General features: G+C 34.3%; 2 protein-coding genes across 8 annotated transcripts; one reads left to right on the top strand and one right to left on the bottom strand.

Moving 5' to 3' along the window:
* The first annotated feature begins 1,181 nt into the window (after nucleotides 1-1,181).
* Nucleotides 1,182-9,369, top strand: LOC120275308 (splicing factor U2AF 65 kDa subunit). The gene is given in 11 exon segments (XM_039281840.1): nucleotides 1,182-1,308; nucleotides 1,820-3,007; nucleotides 3,009-3,197; nucleotides 3,298-3,435; nucleotides 6,601-6,672; nucleotides 7,107-7,150; nucleotides 7,512-7,599; nucleotides 7,697-7,807; nucleotides 7,917-8,006; nucleotides 8,126-8,205; nucleotides 8,288-9,369. Coding segments are annotated over 10 exon segments (2,409 nt in total). The 5' UTR covers nucleotides 1,182-1,308; nucleotides 1,820-2,065; the 3' UTR covers nucleotides 8,943-9,369.
* A 3,829-nt stretch (nucleotides 9,370-13,198) lies between these two features.
* On the bottom strand, nucleotides 13,199-18,679 carry LOC120275711 (protein NPGR2). Of its 7 annotated transcripts, none has more exons than XM_039282386.1 (6): nucleotides 18,401-18,679; nucleotides 17,392-17,638; nucleotides 16,635-16,884; nucleotides 14,852-16,077; nucleotides 14,622-14,772; nucleotides 13,199-13,810 (listed from the first exon to the last, which is right to left on the bottom strand). In XM_039282386.1, exons 2-6 carry the CDS (start codon nucleotides 17,635-17,637, stop codon nucleotides 13,494-13,496), a joined length of 2,190 nt encoding a protein of 729 aa, XP_039138320.1. In that variant the 5' UTR covers nucleotide 17,638; nucleotides 18,401-18,679; the 3' UTR covers nucleotides 13,199-13,493. The 7 variants fall into 7 exon arrangements, with proteins under 7 accessions (XP_039138320.1, XP_039138317.1, XP_039138322.1 ...); XM_039282383.1 differs by lacking the exon at nucleotides 18,401-18,679 and adding an exon at nucleotides 18,235-18,348; XM_039282388.1 differs by lacking the exon at nucleotides 18,401-18,679 and adding an exon at nucleotides 18,188-18,238.
* Nucleotides 18,680-19,952: the final 1,273 nt, after the last annotated feature.

Raw genomic sequence — 19,952 nt, 5'->3', positions numbered from 1 at the left:
AATGGTGTTTGAAAGTAGTGATTGCCCATATGTTATTATAAAAATCATATTTACTACAATTAATCTATATTATGTAAATAAAATAAATTTTCATGTAAATATCTATGGTAACTACCTCAAAAACTAATATATATATATATATATATATATATATATATATATATATATATATATATATAGTGAGCCCAATGATATGATATCAAAGTGTAAAGGGGAAGGTTATGGGTTCAAATCCCTCTCCCGGCAGTATTATTTTCTGTAATGTTCATATACTGTTATTCATAAAAAATGGTCCTAAAAAATAAAGGATATCACGGTCAAAAATAGAAGAATTTACTAAATGGGAAAACACTTCTTACTCTTCTTTTTCTCTCTAATTTCCTCGCTCTCACTTTTCTCTCTAATGAGTTGTGTGTATAATGAGAGTTTCATCGCCAACGACCTTTGGGTCTATTGGTACACGGGTCGCCGATAGAGCTCTCACCGAGTGGTGAGAGTTCGATTCCTGCTCAGGCACATTTTCAGGAGTTATGAATAGTGGTTGCAGTATGGGTGGTTCAGAAACCACGTAGCTCGACCCCATCCCCATTTATTCCATAGGCGTTTGTGCACGTCCCCGTGCTTCTGAGTGGGTTCGCCCCGCTCCTCTTTCCCAAAAAATGAGAGTTTCATCGCCTATTTATAGAGAGAAAATATGTGCTAAACCAGCGCACAAATTTTCAAAACAATGACTTTCAAGCTAATGGTTTAAGCACATAGGTTGGTGAAGTAATGGTTTTAGTGAGCCATTGGTTTGCGCGACTGGGCCATTGGTTTGTTTTGGTCAGCCATTGGTTTGGAGCAACAAGTGAAGCACATTATCGTTATTTATATATGTTTCACACTATTTTATATGAACATGGCATCCTAAATTGAGAACTCTTCTTCATTATATCCGTTAGATTAGAATCCAGTGGTTCAGCACGAACATCCGTAGATATTATATTTACAGATATTCGTAATTCATAGTTGACGCGACCTCATATATATATATATATATATACCGTATGATTTCAAATATTCAAGATCTATGCTTAAAGTGAATGCTTTAAGATTAGCAGTGGATCATGAGTTCTGATCTCGAGGTGACATTATCCGAGTACTTATCCCTAGGCAGAAACTTAGAAAGCCCTTCTCATCGCCATTCCTTGCTTGGCCTACTCATCGCGAGGCCCTTCTCATCTTCCACTCCGCCACCCTTCGCCGGCGGCAGCGCCGCCGCCGACGCCACTCCTCCAACCTCTCGCAACTGACCCTCTCTAATCCCATGTACGTTCGTCCTCTTCCTTTTTGTTTGATTTGTTGTTTAGCAGCTTGTTCTCTTTCATTTAGGGTTTTTGCTTTGTTTGTTTGTTTGTTTTGGTGGTGTTTAATTGAGAAAGTTTGTGAATTTTGAATGCTTTTCAACTCTGATTATGATCTGGAATTTTTCGGGAAATTCATTGTTGAGATGATAGGTTCATTAAAATCAGGAATTTTTGCTAGTTTTGTACTGATAATTTGTTTTTTTGAAAAATGCATCTTTATGTGTGCTTTTAAGAGAAGAAAAAGCTCAAAAATTAGCATTACTGACCTGTGGGAATTATATAAGGAGCGCTATTGATGATGTTTAGACTTTAGATCAATGAGAAAGCATGAATTTTTGCATTTGTGATAGTAATTATGAACCTACTGATGCATACTAAAAGAAAATTGAAAAATGGAGAAGTTGAGGAAGAAAGGGATGGTTTTTTTCAATTAGATTTGTTCAGCTTGTATAATTTGTAGATAGTCTTTGCAGGGTTGTTTGTTCACTTGAGCAGAGAGTTGTAGTTGAGGTGTTAGATCTGGCTTTTTGCATAGAACTAGATGGGAAGAACTAAGCATAGTGAAAGGGGTCTGAGAAACAATCCTAAGGACAGCACGGCAGCACGGACACGACCATTTAGCTTTGAGGAAATCATGTTAAGAAGAAAAAAGAAACTTGTTTCAGAGGCTAAGAGCACAGTTGAGGAATTGAAGGGAATCTGATGGGAATCGGCAGAACATGAAAGATCTAGATGAGGAGGTGAAGAAGAGTACCAATAGAACTGATGAGAGAATCATCAAAAGAGAGGGAGATCACTCTGAAGGTAAAGATAAAAAAAACTTAGGTTTAGATTCCAGATTGAGGCAGGATTCCACAAGCAACAAGAGTGGCAGGGATAGAGAAAGCAGAGAGGAAAAGCACACTCACCATAAAGCCAGAACTGCTGCTCAGCCTGGAGACCATTCAGGAAAAGGAACTGATAAGAAAAGATTTAAGGATACACTTGAAAAGAATAAGCACGATGTGAGAGGTAGAGTGTCTAAAGGGGAGGGGAAAAGGAAACATCACAGTCGTAGTGATGATAAGGAGAGGGCAGACATTGATCTTTCCATCTTGAAGAGGCAGGATTCTGGTAAATTGAAAGACACTAAACATTCCGATAGAAATTACCAGAAGAAAGAGCACTCACAAGCTCATCATGAAGAGTCAAGGTCAAAAAGGAGAAGATCAAGGAGTCGTGAACATGTGAGAGAGAGAGATAGGTCCCCTTCAAATTCACCCAGGGCAGCCAGACAGTCTCATCATGAACGTGACCATGGGGAGCTATCATCCTTCAAAGATAAGTCGAGGAGAAAATATCATGATGATGATAAATATAGAACATCTGGAAATGGCGGTTATTCAAGTGGGCATCAGCGGAAACGTGGTAGTGGACTCGGTGGCTACTCGCCAAGGAAAAGGAGAACAGAAGTTGCTGTTAACAATCCTCCAGCTGTTCAATCTCCTGAGAGGAAAAGTGCTAAATGGGATCAGCCTCCTGCAGGAAGCAGCCATGCCCATACAGGGTCTTTGCTTGCTACTCTCCAGTCATCTGTGAGTAAAATTCAAGAGCTGGTCTCTCCTAGCCCTCTCACGTCTTCTACAATAAAGCCAAAGTCTGCACATTCAATAGATGTAACATCTGCAGGGAGTCAGTGTATCAATTGATTCTGTTCAACTAACACAGGCTACAAGGCCCATAAGAAGACTTTATATCGAAAACTTGCCACCATCTGCCACAGAGAAAGCTTTGGTTGATTGCCTTAATGACTTTGTATTGTCATCTGGTGTTAATCACATCCAAGGAACCAAGCCATGCATCAGTTGTATTGTAAGTGGCTTATCTGTACTGCACCCCTCTATTTTTTTTCTGTTGTTCTGTTTTGTGAGAAAATGTGTGCATTAATCACTTTGTCTGGTATTCCTTGCAGGTCAACAAAGAAAAATGTCAAGCTGTAGTTGAATTTCTTACACCTGAGGATGCAACTGCAGCTCTTTCATTTGATGGCAAATCCTTGTTTGGGTCTGTTCTCAAAATCCGGCGCCCCAAAGATTTTGTTGAAGCAGCAGTAAGATTTCTGGATATGCTATTTCCTTTACTTTCTGTACTTTGTATGCTACCATTATTATTTCTTGCTCTGAGATATTTAGATTTAATATAGTCTCCTGTGTATTACTTAGTATGAGAACTTGTAACAGTAACCACTTTCTTTTTACCAGACTAAGGACTCAAAACTTTTTAGAAATATTTCAACAGTGAAATCAGATAGCCTTTAGTGCACATAATAAAAAAAGTTTAGTTTGAATTGGATGCTAGTCTTTTAAAGAAAATTTATTTTTTCATTCTTAATTTTGTTCACTGTTTTTATTGTGAAAACAAGATACAAGTTTCTAAGGAGTGGTCACTTCCTTGTGTATTATGACCTAGTATTAATTAAAAGCTTCCTAACAACCATTTGTAGAAACTTTTTCTCTTCTCGAGTCTACTGTTGAGGTGCGCCAACATCTAGAGTGAACTTCACCTTTTGAGAAAAAAGGCTTGCAAGATGATGAAGGCTGAATTTATTTAATTTCAAATAAATTTGGATTAGATTGCAAGTTCAATTTAAAAAACATTGAATCAATTTGTGTATGCTCTATGGTAATTACAATTTGTGATGTTGGTGCCAAGCTACAAATTCTGACAATACTGAGAATGAGGGCTATGTTCAAGCATATACTTCTGGCCATTCCCTTCTTATTGGCGTTATATTTCACTTCAAATGCTCCTGCAGTGTTTCTATATCTGTGTTTCTTATTATATTTTCCTTGTTCCTTCTCCAATTCACAAAGATAAATATAAATTGCTTATTTTGGGGCAGCTTGTTTGTGCACATTATCCGTGCATTTCAGATACAGTGTGGTTATTTTCTTATAATTGAAAATTTATATATTCAATTTCCATTGGCAAATATCTGGACAAGCTTCTTTTTAATTCTTTTTTTTTTAACTTTTGTGAATATATGCACGACAAAAAAATTTTCTGCTATTAATATCTTTACTTGAAGAGTCTCTTGCTTATTGAATTTGATAATTTTTTATATATGCTGTGGATCAATGTGTTTTCTTTTCTTGCATGGATTGATAAATCTCATAATATTAGCATGTAGCCACTTGCATGATCACTGCTCCTCATGAGTCACCAGAATGAAATTTTGGTGCCTTCGCATTTCATATGTGGAAAGAAATCAGACCTTCAACTTTTTGATTTGATTCCCATGAATTTTATAAATGGTTATTTAGAATTTTCGTTAAGTGAAATTGAAGAGTAAATGCTGTTTTTCAGTTTGCATTTTCTTGAAGCAAATTGCGTTATATTTTGTCATAGCTTGCAACACTTATACTTATTGAAAGATAACTAAAGCTTGCTTTAAGAACTTCTTCAGAGTGGCTATTTATTTAGTTTAGCTAGTTTTGGTTTGTGCAAGGCTTGATGTTATTGGTTTCAGATGAAATCTTATCTGACAATCATGTTGGATTCTCTTAACTAGGGTATTTGTGTTGGGTGTGTCATTATTCACATTCAGAAAGGTGACAAAGCGAGGACTTTTTAAAGCAGACTTCCAGGTGTAGTGCAAGGGTTGATGTGTTTGCTGCTTATCTCACAATTTATTTCTGGTGGCTGATGTTAACTGTTGGTAGAGTCGTTGGTGACTCTTTTGTCTTTTATTTTCTTTATTTGTAAAGGAAGTTACAAATTGATACTAGCTACAGAACCGTCAAGCATGTTTGCTTTTTGGCACAAATCAAGGGTTTATTATCTGAGGAGTACATCTTCCTTCTTCGCAGTGGACCTCACTGTGTTTTGCATAAAGCTAACTTGCTTTGATGGGTCCTCTATCTACCCTTATCTCCTGGGAATCTAGGTAGTAGCCTTCTCACAATCACAATATGCTGTCTAGTATGAAGATATGTTGTGTGATTATGTCACTTCTTTTAAAGTTGGCTTGGTATACTTCTTGTCTTCACTGCACTCTTAATAAAGACATTTAGGCAAGCAGTTACATGACATCCACCAGCAATTATCAAGTTGATGAATAGATGGCAATTTAAGTGATCGATTTCTAAGAAACTTGACCATACTTCTTTTTATGTTATTTTGGTAAGTTAGCAACTTCATTTATCAGTACCAATTATAGCCAAAATTGTTAGTCATATTACCCATAAAGAAAATTGTGTCCGCTAGGTTTGTTTTGGCTGCTTAAACTGTTGACTTAATAGCTGTGATTTTTGTTTTATACTCAGGTCTCGAATTTGTTCATTCTATTTTCTCAGACTATATTCGGTAATGGTGGTGATTTTATTGTTATTTTACTTATAAGAGGGCCAAGACAACGTATTGTTAATCACCTGGGTTTATTAGTGGTGATTTGAATCATGCTTCATATGAATCTGAAAGGATAAATGCCATATTCTCATCAATACGAAGGAATGGTCGACAAGGCCCACTGCACTGGTTTCATTGTGAACCTAGCAACCTTTGCAGATAATTTGCTTTTTGAACTTGGATTTTGTTATGGTTGTAATTATCATGATAATTTCAGGAGTAATTCACATGTAGTTCTTGTAAAAGAAGAAATTTCAGCTTTATAAAAATGACATCTATTATTCACACAGGAAGCCTCATGACATCTGGGAGTAATTATTAAGTTAATGAAGATGTGATAATTTAATTGATCAAATTTCTGATAAATTTGGCCATGATTCTGGTTATATCATTTCTATAACTTAGCAAGTTCTTTTACCAATGCCAGGTATGGCCAAAATATGTTAGTCATGCTCCCAATAAAGGAAATTCTGAAAGATATGTTTTGGCTGCTGAACTGTCCAATTAATAGCTGTCTGAACTTGATTTTTATTTTTTACTTGAATCTCGAATTGTTCCAATGTGTTCTATTTCTCTGATTCTAATGATTTTTATTGTTATTTTACTCTTGAAGATGTCACAACTATGTAAATTTCCTTTTCTGCTTCAAAACATTTCTTTTGCATGTAGTAGACATTTCATTTGCAGTGGTATTATTGTCAGTTTGCCTCGACTTACTTCAGTATCAAATGTACATGCAGTTTCTCCTTTTGCAAGAAAATCAGTAGCAGTTGGCTTAAAGTAACAAATTATTAACTCATGGAATATACAAAATGTGAACTTATGATTGACAATTTTGTGTTATATTAAAAATCAATATTTCATGCAGACTGGAAATCAAGAGAAACTTCAGGCTGCAGTGAAGACAATATCTGATGTCGTTGAAGATTCACCCAACAAGGTACTGACCTTGGTCACATACATTTTTGTTTTATCTTTCAGAACTTTCTACCTGTGGTTTTTCGCAAGAGAAATCTTGAGATGCTTCTTTTTATTTTAAATAGTGATTGAGAGTAGGAGTGTTTATCTAAAGTCAAGGCAATAGGGGAAGTGATTTTAAATTTTTGCCCTGTTGTAAGATCCCTCTTGCGACTGTAAAAGGATGGCAGGTTATTCCCAGCTTGTGTTTCAGCAGATCTAGAGTTGAATTCATGCCATAAATGGGATCACAAAGGATGCAAGTTATAAATTTTAACTGAAAAACTTAAAATCAGCTTCACTAAGCGGGTTGATCTAGGTTTCAAAACATCAGGCCATATTCTCATGGTTTATCTTGAACTTGGTGTGCCTTGTTATGTTTTACTATCTTAATTTTCGATTTCTTTGCTGGTGCAGATTTTTATAGCTGGAATATCAAATGTTCTATCCTCTGATATGGTAAGTTCTAACAAGATTGTCATTTGCAGATTTGTCATGGATATTCATGATTACATTTATCTTAATTCTCTCTCTTGTGTGAAGTAGTGAACATTTTTCATATGATGGTTGCCTATCCTAGATGAATGCCACTCTGGTCAATAGAGGGAATTGCCACAAATTTAGGAAATAACTCTTTGAACTTGCAACAAGTAAATAAATGCAGATCTGATAAATTGGATAGATCTGATGCCCTAAATTGTGCTCATCCCAGAGGATGATGTTGAGCCTACAATAAACAAAAACAGAGTCCACAAGACTATTTTATTCAAGCTTAATTGCCAAATAGAACCATACTCACTTTTTTTTTTCTTGTTTTAGCTCATCGAAAATTGTTAGTGCCTTTGGATCATTGAAAGCATACCATTTCGAGTTCAAGGAGGAGATAAATGGACCATGTGCCTTTGTGGAGGTAGCTCTTGTTATTTTTTTCCTGATAATCTGAATAGAAGCCTCTTTCTTACTTGAGATGTTATAGAATTTCATTTGTTTTACTTTTCTAATATTAGTATGAAGAACCTTCCACAACTTTGAAGGCTTGTGCTGGACTTAATGGAATGAAATTAGGTGGAAATGTCCTTATTGCAGTTCAAGCTACTCCACATGCCCATCTGGAGGAGGTAGGGTGTTTTTTGGCCTTCTATTTACCCACTAAAACAATATATTTTGTCACATTATAAAATGATTTTCTCATTTTTTATCACCTGGCGCAACCACTTGTGTTTTCAGGACACCAGGGGTATTCCATCATATGATATTCCAGAACCCGCCAAGCCATTACTCGCCAGCCCAACAAAGGTTCTGCAGCTTAAGAATATGGTAGTATATGATTATGAAAATCCATTTTTTTCTTCAAAAGTTCTCACCTCTCATTTTGTTCCACACTTAGTTGAGAATTCTGATGGCATCTTTTAATTTGGTTTATGAATCTGAACTAGTTGGTACAAGAAGAGCTTTTACTGCTATCAGACCATGAAATCGAGGAAACACTCGAAGACATTCGATTAGAGTGTGCTAGGTACTAACCATATTGATTTAAACACCACTACCAGAAGCTGTAACTGAATGAGTGTTTGCATCTGTCATTTACAAACACGCAGGTTTGGAACCATCAAGTCTCTGAATTTAGTGAGATACAAAAGTAACAGCGGAGCAGACCCAATGGTTCCAGTAAAAGAAACTAATGGTGAATCAACTCGGATAGAGTCCACAGAAGGAGGCAGTCACACAGAGCGGAACAATCTTATTCCATCTTCAAACACTGAAGAACTTAAAGGTGAAAGAGACGCTGATCAAGACACGAGTACCAGTGACACAGAACTCATTAAAAGCAGTGAAGCAAAAGATAATCCAGATGATTCCACCCTTCAGAGAGAGCTTTTGAAGGTTGCTAGTCCACAGATCACAATTGATGATCATGTCAATGATAAGGTAGAGCCAATGCCCAAATCAGAGGCAAATGCTGAGATTGCTATTGATGTGGAGGACAAACCGGACTCGGGCAATGAAAATGGTAAGGAAACACCTGCTGAGGATGCCAATATGAAATCCATGTTTGTGAAGAAGACTGAAGTTGGTGATAAGCAAGCACAAGACCTCAAGTTGTTCGAAGCCGGTTGCGTTCTTGTAGAGTACCTACGGGAAGAAGCAGCTTGCAAGGCAGCCCATTGTTTGCATGGAAGGTCTTATGGTGAGCGGGTAATCGCAACCGGGTATGTCCCTCATGATCTCTATCTCTTACAATTCCCAAGATGAAGCAATATTATTAAATTGAAGATGTTCGACATGATTAACACAGAGGCCTGTTGATGCCATTGTTTTACTCCTCACTTGAGCTACCCTCTGTATGGGGTTTTAATTTATGTTCTTTCCTTACATTCATGCGATTACATTAGATTGTGATTTGCCATACTAGTCATTGACACTGTGAAACATAGACGGGACTGTATATTTAGAGCACCGGATCATCGTTGAGCGATGTAATTGTTTCTCGGGAGGAAACTCCGGCGGGGTTTATTTCCGTGTTTCAGGGTCTTTTTAATGTTGTGATGTATCTAGCAGCTTTAGACATTCTTTCAGACCTTGTGATTTTCTTCAGCTTAACTGCAGACTTGTAATACTCTTACTGAGATGCACTTATTTTCACATGAATCTGGGTTTCTTTTACTAATTATTTACCTTTGCACTTTGAGTTATTGTTTTGATCTTCATTTTATTTGCGTGAAAGCTTTTTTGGTGTCACATAATTGTATATACCCCCTTGAAAAATATAGGTAATTATGGATATGCTGCTCCTGTTAGATTCTCTTTACAGAAGTTAATCAAATTTTATTAACTATGGTTATAACTTAGATTAAGATATGCAAAAGGTTAAAAATAACATTTGTAAATGGTCATTTTACAAATAATATTTGTAAATGGTCATTTTACAATAATTTTTGAGGGTATATATATAAAAGGTATAATGGTTATTTTATATATTTGTTGTTTGTTAAATGATGGTTTTTCAACTAATTTGAACCCTAGAGATATATACGTAATTATATGTATTATTTAGTGGTATGTATGTAATTTCAAAATTATTCTAGGGTACATTTACACAACATTATTTACCTTTGCACATTGAGTTTATTGTTTTGATCTTCATTTATTTGAGTGAAATAGAGGTGGTAATGGGGCGGGAAATCCTTGATCCTCGCGGGGACCCGACTCGACAGCGATGGGGATTCCCCGAATCCCTCCCCCATGGGGGCGGGGACGGGGGCCAATCCGCCCCCGTTTCCTAAATGGGAATGGGGATGGGAACGGGGAATGCCCTCCCTGCCCCGTGGGGATCTCCAACCCGATTAATATATATATATATATATATATATATATATATATATATATATATATATATATATAATTTTTTTCCAACATAAAAATTCAATGGCCTAGGTAATAATATAAAAAAATTCTAATTTTAATTTAATTACTGCTTAATCACATAAACTATTTATTTTAAATTAATAACAATTAAAATTAGATATAAGAGCCCCATGTTATGTAGTTTTGATCTTATCATAATTTTATGTATATTTATGTTCCAATATGTAATAATATTTTTCTATTAACGAGAATCCCGGGATCCTCGAGGATGAGAATGGAGAAGAGAATTCCCCTGTCGGGAAATCGGAGATGGAGAATCTTGTCCCCGCCATTGACGGGGACGGGACGGGAGGGAGGGGCATCCCCGCCCCCGCCCCGTTCCGTTGCCACCCCTAGAGTGAAAGCATCTTTAGTGTGATATAAAAGGTTGTATGTTAAGTGTGATTCAAATTTTATCCAAATAAAAAGCTTAATATATCTTAACAGCACCTTATAAATAAATGTGATTTGATTAGTAAAATCTGCTAGCTTTTTTTTTTTCTTCAAATTTTCAAATAAAAAACATCAATTCTTTCTTAGAAAAAAAAAATCTAAGAACTCAGTTTAATATATATATATATATAATTAAAATGAATATTAATCTGGTATATTAGCTGTAATAATTAATACAAGTCCAAAGGTATGTTGAGATATTGGTGGAAAATATTGAATTAAGGATAGGATAAAATACCCCCTCATCGGTAAGTTTTATATTGAAAATCTTATAACTTATATGATTTTCAAGAAAAGATTGAATCAAAATCAAGTTTAAAAATAAATATGTTAATCTATTTTAATCCTCCATAAATTACTATTAAGTTGGGAGATGTGAGCTCATTACATGCAGGCTTATATTTAGTTACTATTGTAAAGAGTGTTAGTATAACAAAACTTTACTATTGTGAAGACGGTTTTGATATTATGGTGATTTATTTGTCATTTTCATTGATATTTTCCATTTATTTTGAAAGAAATAACATAAGACTGCATGTAAAAACTTTGAATTCATTTTACCGAGAATCAAGTAATATATTGTTTATTTGTCATATTTATTTAATTCATACCGATTAAAAAAATTTAGTTGAAATTAGTTGCTTACAATTTTTCGTTATTTTCTAAAACTAGTTCTATTTAAAATTTCACTAAATGGAAGTATATGATTTAATGTTTAGTTGATTGTGATTTATTAAAAATTGTACAAATGCATTAAATTAAAGGATAAATTTGAAAAAATAGTAAAAATATTATTTAATGCTGCACAAAATTTGTAAATGAACAAGTAAAAAAAACAAAAAAAAAACTTCAAAATACGACAAGTAAAAAGGAAAGTAAGAAGTATTTTTATTTCTGAAAAAAATAAACCCAAACATAATTCAAAAGCACCAAAGCATTGAAAATAAACATAAGAAATTTATTATCTTTCATTGTAACAATACTTTGTGAGAATAAATTAGTAAAAATAACTTCTATAGAGTATAATGGAAATTATCTATTTATTTATTTTTTTTGTAAAGGTAGTGAGTGAGGTTTCTTGGTGATCACCATGCTAAAATGATATTTGACCAATAAAATAAATTCAATTAATAAAATACTTATTTATTTTTAAGATAAACAACTTAAATGATCCCCACCTTTTTTTGTGTATTTTCATTTCAGTTACCTAGGTTTAATAAGTTACGATTTAGTATTTTACTTTTTGTTACGATTTGATCACTCAAACATACGTCATTAAAGATTTGATCACTCGAACATACGTCATTAACATTAATCACATATTGTATATTACATAGCATATCAGTATATTACATAGCATATCTTTGTTCAGAGTTGATATCTGACCTAGCATATGCCACATGTAATCATCTGCGACAACGAAATTGTAAAAAATACTAAAAGGTAAAAAGACCAAATCGTAACTTTTTAAAATTAAGTTACCTAAATAAAAAAAAACACAAAAAATAAGGAACTATTTAAATTGTTTATCTTTATTTTTATTAAACATTTTCGATTTTTTTCTCTCAAGATCATCTCATAATAATAAACACATGCATGATCAAAATAATAATAATAATAATAATAATAATAATAATAATAATAATAATCGTCATCTTACAAATTTCAAAAAGTTAAATTATAAATAAGTCACTCAAACAAACAAATTAGACTATTATATAAAAATTAATTCCTAAAATTAAAAAGAAAAAAATGAGACACATAATCAAACAAAAATTATGACCATGGAAAAGTTGTATTGTATACTTTCAATGTGAAAGAAAAACCTTATCTAGTAAAAACATTGATAATATATCATCAATTGGTCAATAGGAAGGAATAATCAGCAAATTCCACCACATTCATAAATCCAGTATAAACAAAACAAAAAACAAAAACAAAAACAATCTTGATATTAATATTGAAAAAAAATCTCACCACAAATAATCTCACCTCAGTATTCAACCTGTTAAACTCCGCAGATTAAGTCACTGCAAATTGGTATTGTTATAAAGAAACAACAATTTTTGGAAGCATAAGATCAAGCACCTCAACTTCTCCATTCTAAACCTGTAAAATCTTGCAACCAATGAAACCTACATATAACCATCTTCGACAAAATATTCCTTATTGACTGAGGATTGATAAATAGTACTTTCTCCGTTTCTTTTTATCTGTCGTGATTAACCAAATTTCATGTACCAAAAAACTTAGTTATTTCACAAAATTTTATAAAAAATTAGTTATCTTTCCAAAATTACCCCTAATTTATATCTTCATATTTTTCTCTCATATTTAATTTTTATAAGAGAGCGTTGAATAGAGTGTTAAGGATAATTTTAAAAAAATAATAATAATAATAAATGTTTCTTGATGTTATTTTCAAAAAATAACAGATAAAAAAACATGGATTTGTGACAGATAAAAAAGAACGGAGAGAGTGGTTATCATATCTAAACAACTTTATTCCCCGAGTCTACATGTGATCATTGAACAAAGTTTGTGAGCAGAGAAGTGAGCGGCTCCACTGAATCCCTTGTATTTGCATCAATGAGTAAAAATAAAGATTTGCATAAACAAAACAATTAGATCGACGTTATGAATATGAGCGATTTGAAAATCTTCGCTGGTTTTCAATAATTTATGAATACAACCAGTTCCAAGATCAATCTGAATTCAACTTTTACAAATGACAAATCTATTAAACTCATCTATGCCTTAAAAAAGTTTATATAGAAGAACACAAGAGGACCATATATATCAGGCAAAGAAAATCAAATCTATGGCAGGTATATGTCAAACAATTTAAAATCAGTAAAAGTGCAGATACTAACTTTCAAAGAAAGGAAATTACTTTTGTAGGTATAAAGCAGCTTACAGTGAAAATTTCCTCGGTATGTACAGGAGTCATCTAAATGGTTCAGCCGGCACAGATTCTTCGAGAAGAGCAGCAGCCTGGAAACATTCAACTGCTTCAAGAATAGATTTACCACCTTCGGCTTTATTAAGAAGACCAAGATTAAACCAAGCAATGTGGTTTGTTTTATCAAGTCGAAGAGCGTCTGTCAAGAAGCTTCTCACAACAGCAAGTGGCCGACCGTCTAGCTCTCTAAGAACAGTTGCCGTAGAGACCAAGCTTGGAATATGTGTGGGTTCTCGATCTAATGCTTTAGAATAAGCTCCCAGAGCTTCTTTGTACAGACCTTTCGCTTCAAATAGTTTTCCTGCGAAATATTGAAAAATAATAACAATAATAAGATGATGAGGAAATAGTAGAATTAAGGTAATCTTTAAAAAGAGTTGAGTGTTTTTTGCTCACGTGTCCTAAGGAAGTGGGTCATTGCTAATGTAACCCTCTAAAAACATATTTGCTTATATACCCCACTTTGGTCAAGTACAACTAAAATATTTTATTCCTCACTGAAAGCAAAGACAAGGGTTCAGAGATAGATTTATTTACAGGATTTTTACGTCGAGTTTTAAGTGCATGGGTATAAAAGCAAATGAAAGAGTACTGTGGAGTATTTAAGTAAATATCACCTAAGCTTCATATATCAACAATTACCACTTTTATAAGGTTGCGCAAGCAATTTTCTCAAAGACATGCATTGGTTTAGGACATATCAATGACTCAAAAACACTTGCACAAAATTAAGCTTCAGATAAAATTGGCATTGCATGTAGTACAATTAAGCTAAATTTAAAACTAACCTAATTCGTCTTTGGTTCATACTTCTTAGTAGAGAAATGAACAAATATTAGTAAAAATGCTATTAGCCCAGAATATAGCCTCTCAATCCACAAAAAGGGGATTAAGCTATTCAGAATAAGGTATGAGGTGTTCGGGTCTTAGCAATAGACATGGGGCTTCATCCCCCCTTATTCCCTATACAGATAAAGAAGGGTGGAAAGACCACATTGTATCTACCAATAATGAACATTGTTTAGTATTTCTATCCTACAATTTTCTATTGCTTCTTGGAAAAAATAAGTAAAAGAAAAGCTTAGGTCAATACAAATAATCCAGCTGAGTACCTGTCGCGTGCCATCTTGATGCCGATTGAGGACTAATTGCTGTCAATTTTGAGATACAAATCTCAGCATCCCGCCATTGTGACATACTCATGTAGACATTAGCCAAATCTTGCCAAGTTTCCATTTCCAGACTTCTATCATCTTGGCCACCCTGTCATAGTAACAAAAGTCAGATTACAAGGAGACATTCAAAATAGTTGATGCGTCAAAGCCTAAAAGTGTCAAATTACTTTCAAAGACTTCATGCCAACAGCAAAGCTTTTAGTCCTCAGTTGAAGTACTGCTAGAAGTTGAGTATATGTCTCGACTGCATTCTTCAATTGTTCATTAGCAATCTGTATTTTGGCTTTAGTTCGCAGCAATCCCCCCTGGTTCCATTTCCCAGTTTGATCAAGAGCAGCATTCACAACGGTCTCAGCATCAACATATCTTTTTTGGGCAGATAATATTCGCGCTAACAAAATCCAAGTCTTAATATTCGATCCAGCTTCCAATTTCAGCAGCTGTTTCGCAAAACGGAGAGCCGGCTCCAACTTCCTCTGTTCAGAATTCTCAAGGCTTAGACTAAAAAGCACTTGATAATCTTTACCTTCTACCATCTTGTTGGCTTTTTCTAGGGCCTCAAGTGCCTCACATTGCCTTGACAATCTCTCGGAATCAGACGAAGGCAATCTAGCCTGAGTTGAAAGAGAAATTCCAAGTAAGCAATTTCCAACACTTGCCATTGCATCACAACCACTGTTTAAATTAAAAATGGCCCTTCGTGCAAAAGATACTCCTTCCTCCACATAAGCACCACCGCTCTCTCCGCAGATTTTTGAAGCCAATAATAATGCTTTAAGGCAATTAGGGTCTCCTCTAGCACTCAAAAGTATTTTTAGTAAGTTAAGGGCAACTAAACTATCACCTTCTCCGAAGTAACATAGAGCAAGTGTGTAGTATCTTTCTTTTCTCTCTAGGATGCCAGGTAGCAATTCTTCCTTTTGACTGGCAAGGGTTTTCAGCTCCCCCGAAACAGATAGAGCAAAAGTTAGGTGATCAATAATAGACCGATCCCAATCAACCCTTTTGAGATTGAACTTTCTTAAGAGAATCATTAGGAGAAGAATAGCCTCTTCAATGTTATTTCTAGGTATAAAGGAACCCTCCATTTGTGAACGGAGATTTGGAGGACTGGCATCACAACCTCCATAAAGAAGAAAAATAGCAAATTCCTTCTGTATCCGTGTACAGGTGCTGGCATCAAGGTTCCAACAACCAAGCAAGGCACGCCGATATGACAAGATGGCTTCATTGGGAAAACCAGCCAGTTTCCACAGCTCTGGAAGCAGCTCAACAGCTTTGCATAGTGTCTCGAGAAATTTACAATCCGTACCAAGGCCAAGGTTCTCAGGCAACCCATCGGTCAATGCAGGTTCGATTGTATCCAAAATTATGCTGCACGTTTGTGCAGCTTCTGCAACAACCAAAATATACAGTGTTAGCTACAAGTAGCACCACTTTAATATTAAGCATCAAAGGTTGGGCCATTGATCCACAATAAATTTATAGGAAACTATCGATAATACATATACAGGCATTATCATAGGAAGGCATTCAAGTAAGAAACATGATATTTCACTCCATAAAAAAAAGTTGCATTAATAACCAAAGAGCATGGGATACAAAATACGAGTTAAATTCCTTTATAAGACTACTTCAAATGTTGATGGCATGTGTGCGACCAAGAAAACACCTGCAACAATATCAAAGAAAGTATTTCTATTTTCTTTGCCTATGTTCAGCCTTACAATACAAACAACATTGGCAACAGCACTGTGCAACTTCGATTGCTGAACACATGTTCATTCACACATTCCCACCTTCATGCATGGATGCAAGCATTTGTATATTCATCACATTCACTTCAATGACCATAATCCAGGGAAATATGCCTGAATGCAAATAGATCTAATGGAGAAATAAAAGTAAGTAGAACTTGTTTGACCTTTTCAAATTTATATATACTCATACCTTTAAATCTGCCAAGGTCTTGGAGTGCTTTAGCTTTAAGATATGTAGCTTCAATGAGTAAGCTAACAGCATGTATGGACATATGTGGAACATCCCAGGGTGATTGTGGTTTGTGCCGACCAATTTTTCTAGTAATGGAAACTTTCATCTTAGGAGCTATTGCAGCTATGTCTATTCCATCAAATACACGAAGAGCAGCTTCAACATTTCCTCTCTGATATTCAAGCCTCCCCAGTAAAGCTCTTGCTTCCTGCAGAAACCACCCTCTACTATCAGTATCAACATATATTTTACCACCAATACATCTCAACAGAAATTTAACAAATTCAAATGTGGAATATATAAAATAATAAATAATGCGGCAATGAAAGTGAACTGTTTAGTGTATTTAAAGTTTAGGACTTCATGGCGGTCAGACCTTTTTAAAAAAAGATCCCAAGTAAGAATAGAACATTAATTCAATTTGAATTTCCTGCCATTGAAATAAAAAAGGAACTAAGCTATTCAGCTATTGCATTACAAACATCAAAATAGATTCTGAATATATTTATCAATTTCAAGATTAGTCCTAATACATGATGGAAAATGTCTAGAATAAAAGCCTTTAGTCAAGAAGAAAGCAAGGTGCATTTTACGACATCAAAATCAAGCCCAAAGTAAGAATTCATCAAATGTTAAGATGGCTTTGTTCTAGAATCATGCAAAATTTCCTAATGCACCATAGCATGTTACAAGGTATCAGTAGATATAAACTAACCTCATAGTTAAGGCAAACCCCATCTCGAAGAGAAGATTCAGCTTCTTCAATATTCCCAGTATCAATCCTCTGATCACCAAGACCAGCCTGAGAAATGTAGCCACTTGCTAAGGATGTCTGAGACCCGGTTGCAGGTACCATTTCATTTGCTTTAAATTGTTCGGCAGAACACAACCAATTCTTTGTGTTCCGGACACCCAATCTAGCAAAGAATTTGCGCAACTTTGCCCTCTTTCTGCCTCTCATGCTGCATCATCACAACCAAGACTTCCCTTCAACATCATCATAAGAAAATTGGCAAGGAATACAGAAAGGAAAAAACTCAAACAATCAGAATTCAAGTGTTATTTCCCACTTGCAGAATCATCATTAAGAGGTGTACAAAAAACTGATGAAAAGAAAACAGAGTACTTAGAAAAGATCAAAAGAGACAAAAAGAAGAGAATGACATCAAAATTGGGACCAAGCAAGTTCATGCTCACCAAACAATTTTCTCAGCAAGCACAAAAAGCAAAATCTAATTTCAGGTATAAAGAATACAAAATCACAAGAACCTATATATCAACATATATGAGCAAAAAAAATTCATAGGGAATGCAACCAAAACCTAGAATTGTTGACAACCATAAAATTCAATTCCTTTAAATGCAACACAGAACCTATCAATTCCACTAAAACCCACCAAAAATAAAGTAATCCACTAAACCTGCCAATCCAAACTCTAATAAGATTTCAAATAGGATATATATATAAAAAAATTTCGCATCAAACCACACTAACTCCATGCCGGCCAAACCTAACCCTAGAAAACTCCTCCAGAGGAAAACTGAGAAGAAAATTCACCGGATCCCACGGATCCTCCAGGCAAATCCGGCACCATGGCCCAGATGTAGAAACCTCAACCGTCCCAACTGGCCTATTAAATGCCCACCCATAAAAACCCTAGATTTGAATTGCAAACAAGCACACACAAAGAGAATCAAAACAAAAGAGTCATTAAAAGTAGTACCTCTCCGACAAACAACCCTTAAATTCCACCAACCCATCCCTCCATTCAAAATCCCATCTTTTTTGCTTTTTTTGATTCCCTGTAGCAAAAAATCCCTGAAAAAAAACCTCAAATTTCACTCAAAAATCATCAAAAAAGGTTCGTTTTTGCTCCTTTTTCCAATCTCATCAACCCTATAACCAATCTATATAAGAAAATCAAGCCGGATTGAGGATCAAAAGCTCCAAATTTTAGAGCTTTCAAAAAAAAACACCAAAAAGCAGAGGATTCGTTGGAGAAGAAAAGAGAAGAGAAAAATAAAAAATTTAAATAAATGAGATTTTAAAATTATAATTATTTAAAATAAATAAAATACACGATGTGGGGCCCAAATTTGGGAGTTTTGAAACCATGGCATGATGACACGTGTCATACTCTTTTGTATTATTATTTCATGATTTATTTTTGGAATTTATTATCACTCCCAAAATGCCCCTGTAGTGATAATTTATGTCCAAAATGACCTTATGAATTTTATGATTGGAAAATTTTGAGAATGTTCCTTGAAAGGTCTTCCTTTGACTTGGCCTTGGGTTTATAATTGTTTAATTAGGATATACCCACCTAATTCTTTGACTTTAGATACATTATTCCCAAAATGACCCTATATATATTATTTATTTTAGATAATGATTTCATTTATGTCTTTAATTTAGAATTTGGTTTGGATTGGAGTTGGATACATACATTAAACTTAAATAATTAATTATTAAAAAAATAGATTAGGGTTGGATTGGACTGATTAAATGTAAAATTATTAATTATTTTTTTAATGATGTGATGGAAGTTAAAGTGAGTTCTATTTAATATTTATAAAAAAAAAGTGATTTCTATTTAAATTACTACTCGTTTGAAATTTTTACTTTAGAAACTAAAATGAAAAACAAAAACAAAAACAAAACAAAAGCAGTGATAATTAAATTTAAAGGGATTTTGCAGTAATAATTATAAAAAAATTATGGCACATATACTTTCCAAGAATAGCAATCATCCATGAATTATGCACTTACTCATTAAATCATTTAAAAAGTTTTTTTTATTTATCATTCACTTTAAAATACCCCCACACAAACAATAGAAACCAAATTGGAAAACAGTTCTCAATTTTTCTGGTCTCTTTTATGTTGACTCAAACAACATGCCACCTATTACATTCTTGGCGGAGTATTTATTTCAGGGGAAATAATCTGAAATGGAGAAGTGAGAAAAGTATCATTTTCTTGAAATGGAGAAAAATGATATCACTTCTAGTATTTTTGGTGTTTATTTATTATAAAGTGATAATAGAACTGGAGAATTTAGGTGTTGGGTGAAATTCTAAATTCAAAAAAAGACTTTATAAGTGTAAAGAAGTGAGTTTTTATAAATTAATCGATTTTTTTATTTCAGTAAAAATATATTGAAGTGGGTTTAGTTCAAAATCCACTTCAGCTGAAAAGTGAGACAAGTGACATTTTTATCACACAAACGAACACCAAAAATAGGAAAAGTCAGACAACTTTCTCCAACTTCC

The sequence above is a fragment of the Dioscorea cayenensis genome, chromosome 14 (assembly GCF_009730915.1).
Source record: "Dioscorea cayenensis subsp. rotundata cultivar TDr96_F1 chromosome 14, TDr96_F1_v2_PseudoChromosome.rev07_lg8_w22 25.fasta, whole genome shotgun sequence".
NCBI lineage: Eukaryota > Viridiplantae > Streptophyta > Magnoliopsida > Dioscoreales > Dioscoreaceae > Dioscorea > Dioscorea cayenensis.
The sequence above is the reverse complement of the archived record's forward strand: the minus strand, read 5'-3'. Positions and strand labels throughout refer to the sequence as shown.